Here is a 15,855-nt window from a genome sequence, read left to right as displayed (position 1 = left end):
AATGATTCTCACTCAACATTGATGTTTCTATCTCTCTTTCCCTCTCCCTTCTTCTCTGAAATCAATACAAATATATTTTAAAAAAATTTCCAGCATCTCCTAAATTTCCTCCAATCAAGCTCAATACATACTTTGGATACTATATATAACAATTCTCACTTTCAATTCTTGTCCACCATTGTCTCTATTCTGCAATTTTCTTAAGTGAGCATATGGAGGAATGGGCCTTCCCACTACATAAATACCAAAACTATTGAGGTTTGTTTTGGCCTGGAATTGCAAAAGATTCATTCTATGTTGAGTTTGGGTGAAAATTAAGGGGACGTTGAAGATACTGAGAAACAAAATAAATATGTATACCTTATCCCTTTCTCTAAGTTAAGTAAGTTTTGTTAATTTTCTTTGCCAAAAGTGAACATATAAAGTGCCAGCTAAATTAACATCTTTTATAGGGCATAAAAGGCACAATAAATTTATGTGTAAATTCAGACTGTAAAATCTGAATTTGGCATAGCTAATATATTTGGCAATTAGAACACATTCTTTCTTTTTAGTTCCAATATTATTTAAGCTATTATTCCACATATATTTTGTTAAACTAATGAATGCATGTCTTTTTGAATATTTTAGACCATTAAATGCAGATGATAGCAGGAGAAGGCACTTTATTCAAGATGTAGAAAACACAGTAGGCCAACAAACCTTTAGCCATTTTACATGCAGGAAGTTGAGCATGTAAGAGAAATTTACCATAATGTTATCTCCTTCAAGGTGAGCTGAGTTTAGTTGCTTAAATACATAGGTAAGAGACAAAGAACACATTATACCAATGAACACAGTGAAATAAGTTTTTTCTGCACAATAAAGAACACACAAACAGGTATTATTACTTTAAAAAAATTCTCTATTTTTTCTATGGAATTTCATAGTGGAACCTATTCTATTTTTCCAAAAGATTTAAATTTTCAAAGACAAAAAATATGGTTGATGTCTGATTTAAAATTAAAATCATTTAGGGAAAATGCATCACTTTAAAAACTGCTGCTATTATCTATAATTTTTATTAAAATTTTCACTATGAAAGTCCTTTTGCCTACCCACAGCTTTCCCATTCAAAGGAATAAACTAGTCATAAAACAATCCATGGAAATTTATAAATAAGTAAAATCAAAGAAAGTCTGAGGTTATAGTAACCTCTTCAGCTGCCACTTAAAACTAGGAAATGTGTCAAAGAAGAAAAGAATAAAGCAAACCCAAACTTCTGATGGTTTCTATTTTTCTGTATTCTCTAAGTAAACGGAAGTAAATGCAAAAAGCCTATTTAAGGAAGTTAGGCTGTTCCTGAAGATGATGTCAGGATAATTCTGAGGTAAAATTGACAGTGAATTTGGAATTACTGTCCTGTCAAAGATAGCACGTTTCCTGCAGTAACTAATACAGAATCTCCAAAAGAGAAACAGTATAGAAGAAAATAATTTATTTTGCACATACAAGGTACTGGGGTAATCTCATAAGACATCACTGTCCAATACCAAGTTACCAGTTTTAAATTTCATTCAAAATCAAGTTTCAGTCTTTTCTTTCCCAAAATGACAGGCACAAGAGACTTTTACCAATACTGTGGTAACATGCTCCTTAAGGCAATGATTTTTGATGGTGGTAGTAGTAGTGAATTGTGAACAGAAGGCAGTGGGAATGTAGTAAGGCTCTTAACAAAAGATATCTCTTAGCTCAAATTAAGAATTAACTTATTAGCGTCCTCTAATAAATCCAGACTTGTTTATATTTGTACCATCATAAAGTTGTTCCAATTCAAATCTGACTCATCTCTTCAAATTTTGGAATAAACATTTAAACAATATAAATGTTAGATTAAATAAGAAGCTTATAAATAAAACCTTTACACAAAGTTTTATATACATTACCACTGAATTACTACATTTAATATATACCCACTCAGTTTTATCTGAGATTGTTTTTATGAAAAGTATACAAGAACTTATTTATCCAAATAGGTTTCCTTCCCTGCAAAGCAGTCACCTGTCAGTCCCTGTTGCCGCTGTTTGAATGTTTTTGGAGCTATTCTTGGTGACAACTCCTTTAGTCAGTTTGAGTCACATGTGGAAAGAGTTACATCTATCTTTTAAGCCACACACAAGCATTCTCTAGTGTGATTCATTCTCATCTTAATTACTACTTATTTTTCTATTTCAAATATAATCAAGCTATCTCGAAAAAATCTATTTGCCATCACTGGTGACTGAGGATATTTAAACAACATGACACAGCTTGAGGAGCTCATAATTCTCATAATTTTTGTTTTTTAGCAACAGGGGTATCACTGAAATAAGAACATTGTCTGCTGATATAACTACTTTGCACTGATTTGGATATATTAAGTTCTGATAACAAAAACAACACTCTAAAGTCATATTCTAGTCTTATTGATGAATTGTAGCTTGCACTGTATATGAGTAAAATATTTTACAAGTCTGAAAATTATTAACCTAAAATGTTTTTTAAATTAAAGAACACTACTTACTGAAGCTCTAGTTTCTGCAGCTTTTGCCTTTTTTAGTCTGGTTTTTGCAGCATCCAAATCCAGTCTCTTATTTTGTAGTAGCTTCCTTTCTTTCTATAAGAAAAATATAAAGGCTAATGATATTAAAAGCCAGAAAGAGCATCCTTTTAAAATATTATTTTACATTAGTATTTAAAGTATTATTTTCCATAAATATATGAATCATCTGATAAACTGAGATCTATAATTACAAAACTGGCTATACAGTATTTGATTCCTTTTTCCTACTGTTTTCAATTTTAAAACAATAGAGACATTCTAGATATCTGGGTAAGATGGCAGGTGACAGTGAAAACAGAAATATTATTTTTAATACTTTGGGATTTTGCTCCCCAGGAAATATTTGGCAATATCTTCTTGGTTATCACAACTGGGGGAGGAATATTACTAGTATCCAATGGTAGAAGCCAAGAATGCTGCTAAACGTCCCACAATGCAGTCTAGCTCCCACAACAAAGAATTATTCAGCCTAAAATGCCAGTAGTGCCCAGGATGAAAAACTTAAAAAAAATTTAAATGTTTTTACTGAGTTCAGAGAGAAGGAGAGAAACATCGATTGGCTGCCTCCTGCACGCCCCACACTGCAGATCAAGCCTGCAATCCGGGCATGTGCCCTGACCGGGTATCGAACCACAACCTCTTGGTACATGGGTCGATGCTTAACCACTGAGTCACACCGGCCAGACTGGAATGAAAAACTTTTACAGCATTACAGTTTATCTAGAAAGTGCCTATGATGAAGGAAGTATAGGCCTAGTGTAAAGCTGCTTGATACGCTATGTGATCACATGTACCATAGCATGGAGAGCAACTCTACTACTCCAACTTACAGAATAGATAATGAATAAACATCGAATTCCTCATGGGAACTTCAAGCTTCTATAAAATAGTCACTGTTCGTTTTATTTTTAGACAGATTTCACATATCAAATTTCATCCTATTGACAATCTAATATCTTTTAAATTGTATTTCAACTTGCTGATTTTTCCTTTGTCTCAGCCAAATACTTTTACCTAGAGATAAATTCATTGTAAATATGTTTTCTGTAATATTTTATAACACGAAACCTGCAAGCAATGTTTGACCTAATATTTAAAATAGAGCAGTCTTGCAATAATCTTAGAAAAAATAGCCACCTAAATCTCCATCCTCCATCACTTAATAATAGACTAATAGATTGGGTTTGGGAAAGTGATATTTCTTACACATCAGCAAATAACACAGCTATGTGAAAAGAAAACAGACTTCTAGGGATGCAAAAAGACAGGAAGTCTAATAGCCAGAAATACAGCTTCTAATAATTAGGTTTCTGGCTCCCAGTTTAATGGCTATACTATGGTGATATTTTGTGACATCCTATCTAATAAAAGAGAAACATGGTAATTGGCGTACAACCGCTACCCTTCCCATTGGCTAATCAGGGTGATATGCAAATTAACTGCCAGCCAAGATGGCGGCCGGCAGCCAGGCAGCTTAAACTGAACATGAGGCTTGCTTGCTTCAGTGACGGGGGACTCCAACGTTCCCTGCCTGCCGCTGCCGGCCTCTGAGCTTGCAGTTTGAACATTGTAACAAATATAGAAGCGAAACAAAACCCCAGAAACCTGCTTTCAGCGAGCCCGGGATCTCAGAGCTGGAGTTGATACAGAGTTTCGATTATAGAACCCAAACAAACCAGATACCTGCTTTCAGCAGCTGAGGCCTCAGAGCTGGGGCCAAGCCTCAGAGCTAAAGCTGGCCCAGAAAAAAAAAGAAAAGAAAAAAGGAGCAGTTGGGAGCTTCAGTCCCAGCCTGAAAACAGCCCTCAGCCTCTCACCCAGACTGGCCAGGCACCCCAGTGGGGACCCCCACCCTGAAGGGTGTGTGACCAGCTGCAAACAGCCATCATCCCCTCATCCAGGCTGGCCAGGCACCCCAGTGGGGACCCCCACCCTGATCCAGGACACCCTTCAGGGCAAACCAGCCAGCCCCCACCCATGCACCAGGCCTCTATTCTATATAGTAAAAGGGTAATATGCTTCCCAGCACCGGGATCAGCGGAGCCGTGAGGCCTCCCGGCACCAGGATCAGCGTGACAGGGGGCAGCGCCCAAACCCCCTGATCGCCCTGCGGCTGTGTGTGTGACAGGGTGCGGCGCCCCAACGCCCCCACCCCACGGGCCCTACTCTGTGTGTGACGGGGTAGAGCCATAACCTCCCCATCGGCCCTGCCCTGAGTGTGACAGTAGCGGCGCCCCAACCTCCTGATCCGCCCTGCTCTGTGCATGACAGGGGGCAGCGCCCCAACCCCCAGATTGGCCCTGCTCTGTGCGTGACAGGGGGTGGCGCCGCAACTTCCCCATCGACCCTGCCTTGAGTGTGACAGGGGGCGGTGCCCCAACCCCCCAATTGGCCCTACCCTGAGTGTGACTGAGGGTGGCATCGCAACCTCCCAATCTGCCCTGCTCTGTGCATGACAGGGGAAGGCGCCCCAACTCCCCAATCGGCCCTGCTCTGAGCCTGACCCGGGGCTGCACCTAGGGATTGGGCCTGCCCTCTGCCACCCGGGATCAGGCCTAAGCCAGCAGGTTATTATCTCCCGAAGGGTCCCAGACTGCGAGAGGGCACAGGCCGGGCTGAGGGATCCTCCTTCCCCCCCGAGTGCACAAATTTTTGTGCACCGGGCCTCTAGTATTTTAATAATCATTGCAGGAACCTCTCTATATAGATTTTAATGCTGGTAATAAGTAAGAATGATGTAAGAGTATCTCAATAACAGGGACACAAAAATGGAGTCCGTATCATCAATAGTCCTGTATTTTAATTAGCTTTGTGTTCTGTTAAATACATACCTAGCTAGGTTATTTAAAATTTCTAATCTGTGACATCTACATAGTTAAGATGGCAAATTATTCACTAAAAACTGTAAATATATATCTAAATATTTTAATAAAAATTAAAGCACTTTCAACTCACAGCAATTGTTTTATAATCTCCTTCTATAAAGTTTCTTAAAGGAGTGAGAAAATTTAAAGCTGCTGTTTGAATCAGCTCTCTGTCTGCAGTTCCAATTCGCTTTTGTGTTTCTCCACACTTAATAAGAGCATTACCTGAAAAGAAAAAAAAAGGTTTTTTTAAACTATTGTCTGATAATGTTGGAAAACAGAATCATGTCAATGTAAATCAGCAACTTGATCTGCTTCATAGTTGTTACTTGTTTACTTAAGTAAAAATCAAATAGAAATAACTTTTATTTTAAATAAAATAACTGTAAAATAAGGCAGTTTTATTTTATTTTTTAAAAAAATATATTTTATTGATTTTTTACAGAGAGGAAGGGAGAGGGATAGAGAGTTAGAAAAATTGGTCAACTGCCTCCTGCACCCCCGCCACTGGGGATGTGCCTGCAACCAAGGTACATGCCCTTGACTGGAATCGAACCTGGGACCCTTGAGTCTGCAGGCCGACGCTCTATCAACTGAGCCAAAGCGGTTAGGGCAGGCAGTTTTATTTTAAAAGTTATTAAGATTATAAATATCAAAATAAAAATGACAAGGTTAAACTCATGTCAGAGTTAATTGTACTAATTGTATCAATGGGACGAAAGAGGATGGATACAATGAAAAGTATGTACCATCACAGCTCAAATAGTGTAGATTTGTTTATAAAAGTATAGTGCTTAAAATATTTTACTAAGTAGATCAAGTCAAAATTTGACTTCTGTTTCTATATTTATGTACTTATTTCAAATATCTATAAATAACAGTATGCCATATATTTGTATTTTAAGTTAAAGAAAAAATCCATGTTTTGAAAGAAAATTACTGTGGAAAATAGTGAAAGAAAAGGGAACCACAAGATCAAGATTCTACTCCCAGTTCTATCTCTAATAAGCTTTAGTTCTGTGGATCTTAATTCCTTCACGTTAGAATGAGATTAGATCTGATTGGTAAGGAAGTAATAATATAACATAGCAGCTAAGAGATCAATTTCTGGATACAGATCTACATTTGAATTACTAGGTATACGATCATGGATGAATTATGTAACCTCTCTTAGACTCAGTTTCCTTTTTTAAAAATGGAGATAGAATTTATAAGTAGGATATAAAATGGGGATTTATTGAAATAATACTTATATACAGTATTCTAATGCTTGGAATACTCAATTGTTAGCTATTATCAATTAATAATATATATTCTCAAAGCCCAATTCCAATAATTAGGGTATATTCAATGGAATTATTAGAGATAAAAACAGATTAAGTAAATTATAAAAGAAAAAATTTAGAAGCCTTTCAAATGATCATGTTCCACCGGGCCTTCATTTTGGTGAAGGAAAGACTTGGGTTTCCTTAAATTTTTATGACTCCATAAAACTGTGCCTGGCATAAGCAGATAATAAAAAAATCTGCTTAATGTATATAGTTTTTCTAAAATTAATAGTTAAACTTTAGAAATAAAACTGTAAAGATTTAAAGTATCTCCCTACTTCTGAAAAAAATTATATTTTGAAGAACACAATGTAAAAATTTTAAAGTTGTACATCTAAATGGGTTAAATGGCATTGATTACACAGTATTTAGGTTATTTCCTCTGACATAGAGAAGAGACCTACTAAAGTTTAAGTTCATTTAGTTCCAGAATTTATGAGTTATTTCATAAATCAGGATTATATATAAAAAATCATTTATTTTACCTATCATTTCATATCCATTTTTAGAACCAATTTCTTGCAGAAGTCTTAAAAAGACGAACAAGGGAGGCCAGGGGATTGTCAAGGGCGGGGGAAAAAAAAAGGACACATATGTAATACCCTTTGTAATACTTTAAGCAATAAAAAAAGAAAAAAAAAAAGACGAACAACAGGAAAAAAGCTATAGAAATCCAAAATTGCCGTATATTCTGAAAAAATTAGATTTGAAGGATAACAGTATATAACTTTGAACTCCAGAGTTATACATTAAAAGAGTCAGTATAACAACTAACAAAGCTGGAGAAACTGTAAAACATGATCATAAAAAAATGAAACTATATGAAGAAAATAGAAATGAAATGTAATCCAAACATCCAGAGATAACCACTGTTAACATTTTTATACTAATGACATTATGTGTAATGAAAGCAACAGTGATTCTAACTTATAAAATAAGCCCTCAAGAAGCTTGAAAAAAAGAGGAGACATATGTAAACAAAAACTACAATGTATCTTAAGTACCACAACAGAGATATTGCAAGAGTGCAAGTGAAGAATCCATTTAACATTTTAAACCTAAAAAGATCATATGAAATCTCAGAACAACATATGCTTAAATAAATTAAATTAAATTGAAATGAACATACTTATTTGTTACTGATAATTCTCACTTCACTGAAAATTTTAACATAAAAATTTTGAAGTTAAAAGTGATTCCACTGATATTAGGTAAATGTTAATGATGTCTCTAAGTAGTAAAAATCTACAAGATATTTGTTAATAGACCTTTTGCCTCTCACTTACCATAAGCTGTTCCAGGGCCAAACTCAGTCCCTGCATCAATCATATATTGTCCCAAAAGTTCTGGGTTGTTTACACGACTTGGAGCTTTTCTATCCAGTTTCTCATAAACAAATTCTTCTATCCTGGCATCTACAAGAAAAGTTTAAAATTACCAATTTCAAATAGCAAAACTATTTAAAAGACTCTTTTGTTCCACTACCAGACATTTATCACCCTGGAAAATTAATATGAAATTAGCATGCTTTCAAGTACTTATATTAATATACTGTAGGCCCAGCATACAACGTTCATGTACTCTATAGTAGGGGGTGTCCCTCAGCCCGGCCTGCACCCTTTTGCAGTCCGGGAGCCCTCGGGGGATGTCTGACTCATGGCTTAGACCCGCTCCCCACGGGGAGCGGGCCTAAGCTGCAGTGGGACATTGGAGAGTGGGCCTAAGCTGCAGTGGGACATCCTTAGCACTGCTGTGGAGGCGGAGGCGGAGGCGGGAGAGGTTCCCGCCACCACCGCTGTGCTTGCCAGGCATCAACCCAGCTTGTGGCTGAGTGGCGCTCCCCCTATGGTAGAGCACTGACCACCACGGGGCAGCTTCTGCGTTGAGTGTCTGCCCACTGGTGGTCAGTGCACATCACAGCCACTGGGTATTCTGCCGTTCTGTCGATTTGCATATTACCCTTTTATTATATAGGATAATTTTTTAATTTATATATTGAGTATTATATAGCTCTAAGAAACTTACTATTTTAGAAATATGAAAATTATTTTGGCAAAAAATATTTTAAAGTAAAGTAAAACCATTATATGAGTATTTTATGGGATTTTAAGTTCCAAAAAAGGGCTGGTATTCACTTTATATCTAGTGAAATTGCATTTGCCCCATTCATATAATGTCTAACTTTTATCTCTGAATATATGTTTGCAACTTCAAAAGCACGATTTTCAACTATGAAAATATGGATATAAGGTACCTTTAAGAACCAAAGAGTCATATACTTCTGACATCTTTTTTGGGCTTTTGCTTGCTCAAAGCTGTCTCTCCCTCCTAGAGTCTAAATATAGGCCTAGGGGTTTAAGAACAGAGTAATCCAGGCTTGGAATGGTCTGCAGACAGAAATCAGCAATATGATGCCTTGGCATAATTGTATTTAATTATATTTAAAGTATATAGATACATAGATACCACTGAGCATGTAGTCACTCAAGATTTCACCATTACAAATAAGATTAAAATACAAGACAAAAGGTTAAAAGCAATTATAGAACATTAGTATAAATGGAAAGGAAAAATATGAATAAACATTTTAGTGTAATAGTCAAGAAACTCACATTCACATTGCTGCCTAATAGTGAGGTATTTCAGAGACAAATGAGAAAAAGTCCAAATTTCCAGAAACAATGATTAAATATAAATTAAAATTATAATCCAAAAAGAAGTTAAATATGTTCCTTTTAATTATCTCACATAATTCCTCCACAAGTGTAAGTTTTACACAGTGCACTGAAATTTCAAAAATAAGCTAAACCAATACAGAAACACTTCAGGAGTTGGCAAAAGTGTTCATTATAAAAACATATCAGAAGAGGTTTTAAGCAGGAATTTAAAAACCATTAAATTAGTTAAAACCAAAATGAGTCAGTTTAAAATGAATCATTTAGATGATGTTACCTAAGTTTCAGAATCTCATTTTCTGACCACCACAGTACTTCTTAGCTTTGCTGCTTTCTACCTATTTGGTCAAAAGTATAAATCCCATGTTGATTTCATTCAGTTAATAAAACATTTGGTATATTTTAAATAAATGTTTCATTTCGCTAAGTCTTAAAAAACATTTATGCAACTCTGCTATAATTCAATATATATTTCTGAAAAACCCTAGTTTCTAAAAAATCATACACTAAAAATAACAGGGCTTACAGAAAAAGAGCTGGTTTAACCACACAAAACCTAAGTAACTTTATAACCAGAGCACAAACAAAAAAATAAAAAGAATTCTGTTACTACTTTTGAATTAAAACACTAATATAAAATAATATTTATGAGCCATTATAATTTCTTTATTAGAACACCATTCCTGTTTACCAGTCATGCATGACTTTATTTGCCATTCTGGAAAACATGTTTTAGAACAGACTATGTGTGCGAGGAACTCTGGATAGAGCAAGGAGTAAGAGGAAAACCTACTTTTTTTTTTTTTTAGGTGCCATGGTATATAATTTAAGTAACCTTAAGTGAATAACAAATACCACATAGTATCCCAAGACTAGGCCTCAAAGTGTAAAAGGCTTAGTTTAAAAAGTCACTGCAATTTAAATAAAACTGCACAGAATTACTAATAGTTTGTACAGTGCTTGAGTTTTTATGCAATAGCAACAAAGTTGGAATTTTAAGTACTTAAAAATAAGTTTATGGCACTCACAACATGGTCACAATAACACTGGGGGAAAAGAGGAAGGAAAACATGCATTGTTGCCTTTGTCCTTCAATTTTGATATGTAAGCTCCCAGTAAAGACTGCCAATGTGCTTGGTTCTAGTTCAAGTTCCCCTTCTAATTAGCTATACTAAATTAGACAAAATGCTAACTTGTGAGTTTCAATTAATAAACAATTATGGTGCATCTTATTTGCAAGGTTATTTGGTTATTTAGTGATCTGCTTAGGGTTGTCAGAAAATCAAATGGAGTAATTTCTGTAAAAACATAAAACTTAACATAAACAAGTGGTAATGAATTAACTTTCCCCTTAATTATTTAGGAATAATTCTTCCTTGGATGAAGCAGGAAGAGTAATTTATTTTCATAGACCTTTATATCTCTTAAAATTCAAAGTCACTGCCTGAAATTGAATTTTCAAGAGGATTTTACAAAAGCCTGAAAAATGTTGTCAGTTTGTTAGGTGATACACAAAGAAATGTTTATCACCCTCTTCTTAAACAAGGCACACAAAAAATAACCATAATCTCAAAGCTATAAACAAAAAATTCTGTTTTCCAATAGAAATTAAAACTTTTTTAACATTAAAAATCCTACTAACAGAACTTTTAATAGGAATAGTCAATAAGGTAGGCAAAAGGTAAAAATTTTCTTACTTGGATTTGGTTGCAATAACACTTCAGTTTGTTTCATTATTTTTTCTGTCCATATTTTGGTACATTCAGCTTTGCTAAGAAGGTTCTCTAAGTGAGCATCCAATTCTGTCTTCTCTGCCTGGCCAAGCTTTTCTTCTGTGAACTGTTAGTGATTATTTTAAAACAATATTAAATATATTGCAAATACATTTTAGCAACCTATAGTAATAATTAAAAACAAAACTCAAATCCAAACAATCCCAAACATACAATTATTTGTAAACCACTGCATGTAAATGTTACTGTTTTTGCTCCTACGATAATTTTGCCCTTATCTATACCTCTTTTGTAGCATTTATTATGATCCTATCTTATATTTAACACATATCCTCAGTTCTGCTAAAATATATGATGTGAATTCTACAGAAAATCGAACACACTGTCTGGTATATAAATATTTCTGACTTATAAAGGTAGCATAGCAGTAAGGAGTAAGAGCTTTGAGTCAGTTGGATATGAATTCATACCCTGACTGCAATGCTGTGTTATCTGAGCAAGCTTTTGAATATTTTTTCCTTAGGTACCCTCTATCATAAAGAAGAGTCAGTATATATCTTACAGTACTTTGAAAGTTAATTAAGAGTATGAATGTAAATCACATTGTTCAGTGTCTGGTCATTGTTATTGAATTTAAAAAGGGCTGTTTATGTTTAATGTGCCATTATATTATTGGCACTTTAATCACACCTAGTTAGATAGGCTTTTATGAGATGTTCTGAAAAACTATCATTCAAGTTGTTTCTTCAGGATACGTTCCAGCAATCGATGTATAGACTAATTTTTGGAATATATCCTATCCATACTATGGAGGCATCTTTTAAAGATCATAAAATGTAGTTAAATATACTCAGTGTACATTATCTTGTGTTGGTTTTTCAGGAAAAGCAGCATTGCACACACAGTAATAAAGAAGCAAAAAGATTTCCTTCCTTTTAGATTTTATGAAGACTTCTGGATATTTTTCATTAAATACTAGAAGTGATGACTCAGCCTGCTTATCATGCATATTTTTTTTTTCTAGAACATATGGCTTTTCCCACCATAACACAGGCATACTACTAGCACTAATTCTATGCTCATTAATCATGACTCATTTCTGGGTAACAAAATATAATGTTCACCTTGCTTTTCCTCCCCCCTCTCATTTCTTAAAATATCTTCTGCTCCACTTGCCTGTTTTATTATGTTTCTTCCAGCATCCTTGTTTTTGGTCTAATACTTTCAGTTGATTATAACTTAGCACTTTTAGCTGAAAGGTCCTCTAGAATGTTATTTTTAGGCTTTAAAACGCCCACCAAGGTCTTGTTCAGGTGCTAGAAATAACAGCTTTAATAGTTTTTGTAAAGTCTTAGGCCTTAGCCAAGCCCTGACCCAATGGGTGGGACTGAGAAAAGCAGTTCCAGAGGTATTGCCGCCCTAAGCCCATAAACTTGAGTGTATGGTAACTGAGGATAGGAGCGGCATTAGGCAAAAACCAAAACCCTTCTCCCAAGGTCAGCTGGGTAACTATGCAATCTCGATCTTAAGAGAGAACTCTAGTCTTTCAGATCCATGAGATGCTAAGCAACAGACCTACTGTAGAGATATAGATTAGAATTTTACATGTTAATTCACACAGGTTAACATTATCTACAAAGGATGATCCACCAGTAGATCATTGAGACAATAAACAAGTAATTAAATACTTTGATAAGGATACAAAGATAAAAGGAAGGTGGACAGAGGACCAACATAGGTGGTCCTATTATTTCTTGAGTGAGTTACTAAATGATTAACTGCTTGGATTAATGAATTCAAGTGTAGAGAACTGAAGAATTCATTCTGCAGGGAGAGGGAGGGCAGGAGAATCAGGTTTAAAAGGCAGAGGGATATGCAAGCTGGGCCTGGAAGAGGGAGCAGGAGTTTGAGGATTGCCAGATGTGAATGGTAAGAAAAATAGCCTCTCTGAACTGGTAACAACTGAGATGGGATGATAAAAAATGAGCTATGTAAAGACACAAGGAAGAGTATAGAGTCCTCTGATGATTTATCTTCCAGTTGCATTTCTGGAGGATCATTAGTGGCTCTAAATATTATTACTTTTTTTGGTAGAAGCCTTAATTTATACTTAAAACCCAAGACTAGATTAATACAACAATCAACAGATCCATAATTAAGAACCAGTATTTATTAAGTCAGTCTTTGTGCAAAGCACTCTGCTAAGAACTATTATAAGAGAGCTAAAGGAAAAATATTATCCAAACATTATAAGCCTGCAGGCCTATTTTTTTCAGTACATAAAATCATGGTAAACTTTATTATAGAGTTTTTTTAAAAAATATGCATCCAAGGATATTTTCCTACATATTTTTAGAGAGAGTGGAAGAGAGAGGAAAAGACACGAGAGAAATATTGATGTGAGAGAAACACATCTATTGGCTCCCTCACACACGCTGGGGCGGGGAGGAGCCTGCCACCAAGCAAGGTAAGTGCCCTTGACCAGAACCGAGTTCGGGACCCTTCTGTCCGCAGACTGATGCTCTATCCACGGAACCAAACCAGCTAGGGCCATATTGATGTTTTTTTTAGAAACACAATGGAATTAAACAAATGGGCTAGACATTACTAAATAATGTTTATAAATAGTGATTTAAGAAAGTCATTTAGTTTACCTGATACAAGTTAGGTTTCAGGGCAAGTTTTTCCCCAATATTTCAGAGAACCAACACTTACAAAGTTAATTATTTGAAAAACAAAACATTTCAATCTTCAGGTCAAAAGGCTTGTTTGCTTAATTATTTAATATTTTCTTTGTGATTCTCATAACACTACCTTACAGGTATCTTTAATTAAATATACTTTTTTTTTAAGTGTGAAAGTATACTAGAGCAAAGATGAGTATTTGCAACAAATCATGTATTTGTATGAGTATGAAACCTTGGGCAAACTATTAAATAGTCTGATCCTCAACTTCTTCATTACTGAAATATTTTTAAAAAATGTATTTTATTGATATTTTACAGAGAGGAAGGGAGAAGGACATAGAGTTAGAAACATCGATGAGAGAGAAACATCGATCCGCTGCCCCCTCACACTCCCCACTGGGGATGTGCCTGCAACCAAGGTACATGCCCTTGACCGGAATTGAACCTGGGACCCTTGAGCCCGCAGGCCGACGCTCTATCCGCTGAGCCAAACCGGTTAGGGCTCATTACTGAAATTATGATACGTACCTATATAATGATTTTTGGACAGTTTGATATAAAATGCATAGCTTAGTAAATGGCATTTTCTAACATATATCAAAACCCTGACACTATCAAAAATACAGAAGTATAAAAAGGGTCTAGTAAAGGATTTTATTGAGAAATAAAATCAACTGTAGTTTCTAATTACAACTATTATTAAAATTCTACAAAGTTAATAATTTTGGGTTGAAAGATATTGAAAACTAAAATTCTTAAGGGTAAAATTCAAAATTTTAGGTAATTAGGAAAGGAATCTTTTTTTTTTTTTTTTAAAGAATAGGTTTTTTTGTCCTTATGAAAAAGGTACGTTATAATTTTATGTTTACCTTTAGGCAATACTGTTAAGATCATGAAAGCCTTGAGGGCAAGAACCATGTCATATGTGATTATACATCTCACATAGAGAAGAAAATATATACTATATTCTCCATACATATTTTCATTAATCTAAACCTCTTTAATTTATTTGATATAACTCATTTTCTGCAGTAGATGCATTCTTAAAAATGTTTTAGACAAAAATGTATCTATTAATATTGTACTATTTTGTTATTTTAATATGTCATGCCTTCTGATTAACAATGGGAAAAATCCTTATGCCCCCATGATAAAATCATGGGAATGATCAAGCCTTCTACAATTGCACATTTAAGTAATAATAATTTATATTTATAATTTCAACTTAAATATGTAACATTAGCAATATGGTTATTTCTCCACTCTTTTTTTGTTTGTTCTATGTAGGATTAAGGTTACCTTTAATTGGATTATTGACTATCATGTAGGGAGCAGAGGGAGACTGTAGGATAGGAGTGCTGTGAACAAAGACACAGGGACAAGGAACCACAGAATATGTTTGGATAATGGTAATAGAAAGTATTAATTTAAAGTATTAATTTTTTTGACAGCAAGTACTTACTGTAAAGGACTGTCTCTGAGTCAGCCATATTTTGCCAGGCCCTGTAATCCTTCCTTCACTACAGGACAGGAATGTAGCCTACAGTATGACATAAAGAACCTGAATTCCCTACCCTGCTTTATCAGAAAGAAAAAAGAACCACAAGTAAAAAGGCTGTGTGATCCAAGACATCTATTTCATATAAAGTCTAACCATCAATTCTCTGGGTAAAGTAATATTTTAAAAGTAACAAAGTTCTTGAGGGGGGGAATGTATAATATTCTGAATATAATGTATTAGTAAACTATAAAGTAGATTCTTCTCAACTGGTACTCAATTTTGGATGCTCTTTGGAATTACTTGCGGGAATTTTCAAAAACACTGATGCTGAATCAAACCCCAAAGATTCTAATTTAATATGGACTAGGGTGCGGCTTGTAAAGATCCCTCAGTTAATTTTAAGTGCAGCTAAGACTGAGAACCACTGTTCTAAACTCATACATAATTATTCTAACATCAGGTTAAGAAACCATCTTCTATTTAGTA

At 34.9% G+C, this 15,855-nt stretch overlaps 1 protein-coding gene across 7 annotated transcripts in view; it reads right to left on the bottom strand.

Annotated features, from left to right (window-relative positions):
• SH3GLB1 (SH3 domain containing GRB2 like, endophilin B1) overlaps nucleotides 1–15,855 on the bottom strand; it is a 34,725-nt gene that overhangs the window by 13,735 nt on the left and 5,135 nt on the right. For 3 of the 7 annotated variants that reach the window (XM_036352597.1, XM_036352603.1, XM_036352604.1), the window contains exons 2-6: nucleotides 11,146–11,287; nucleotides 8,060–8,188; nucleotides 5,537–5,670; nucleotides 2,543–2,635; nucleotides 703–789 (exon numbers count right to left, since the gene is read on the bottom strand). In XM_036352597.1, the coding sequence (XP_036208490.1) occupies nucleotides 703–789; nucleotides 2,543–2,635; nucleotides 5,537–5,670; nucleotides 8,060–8,188; nucleotides 11,146–11,287 (585 nt within the window). The remainder of the gene's footprint in view (nucleotides 1–702; nucleotides 790–2,542; nucleotides 2,636–5,536; nucleotides 5,671–8,059; nucleotides 8,189–11,145; nucleotides 11,288–15,855) is intronic. The other 4 variants (XM_036352598.1, XM_036352599.1, XM_036352601.1 and 1 more) reach the window with 2 other exon arrangements.

The sequence above is a fragment of the Myotis myotis genome, unplaced genomic scaffold (assembly GCF_014108235.1).
Source record: "Myotis myotis isolate mMyoMyo1 unplaced genomic scaffold, mMyoMyo1.p scaffold_m19_p_2, whole genome shotgun sequence".
Taxonomy (NCBI): Eukaryota; Metazoa; Chordata; class Mammalia; order Chiroptera; family Vespertilionidae; genus Myotis; species Myotis myotis.
This window is presented reverse-complemented; position numbering and strand designations above follow the sequence as displayed.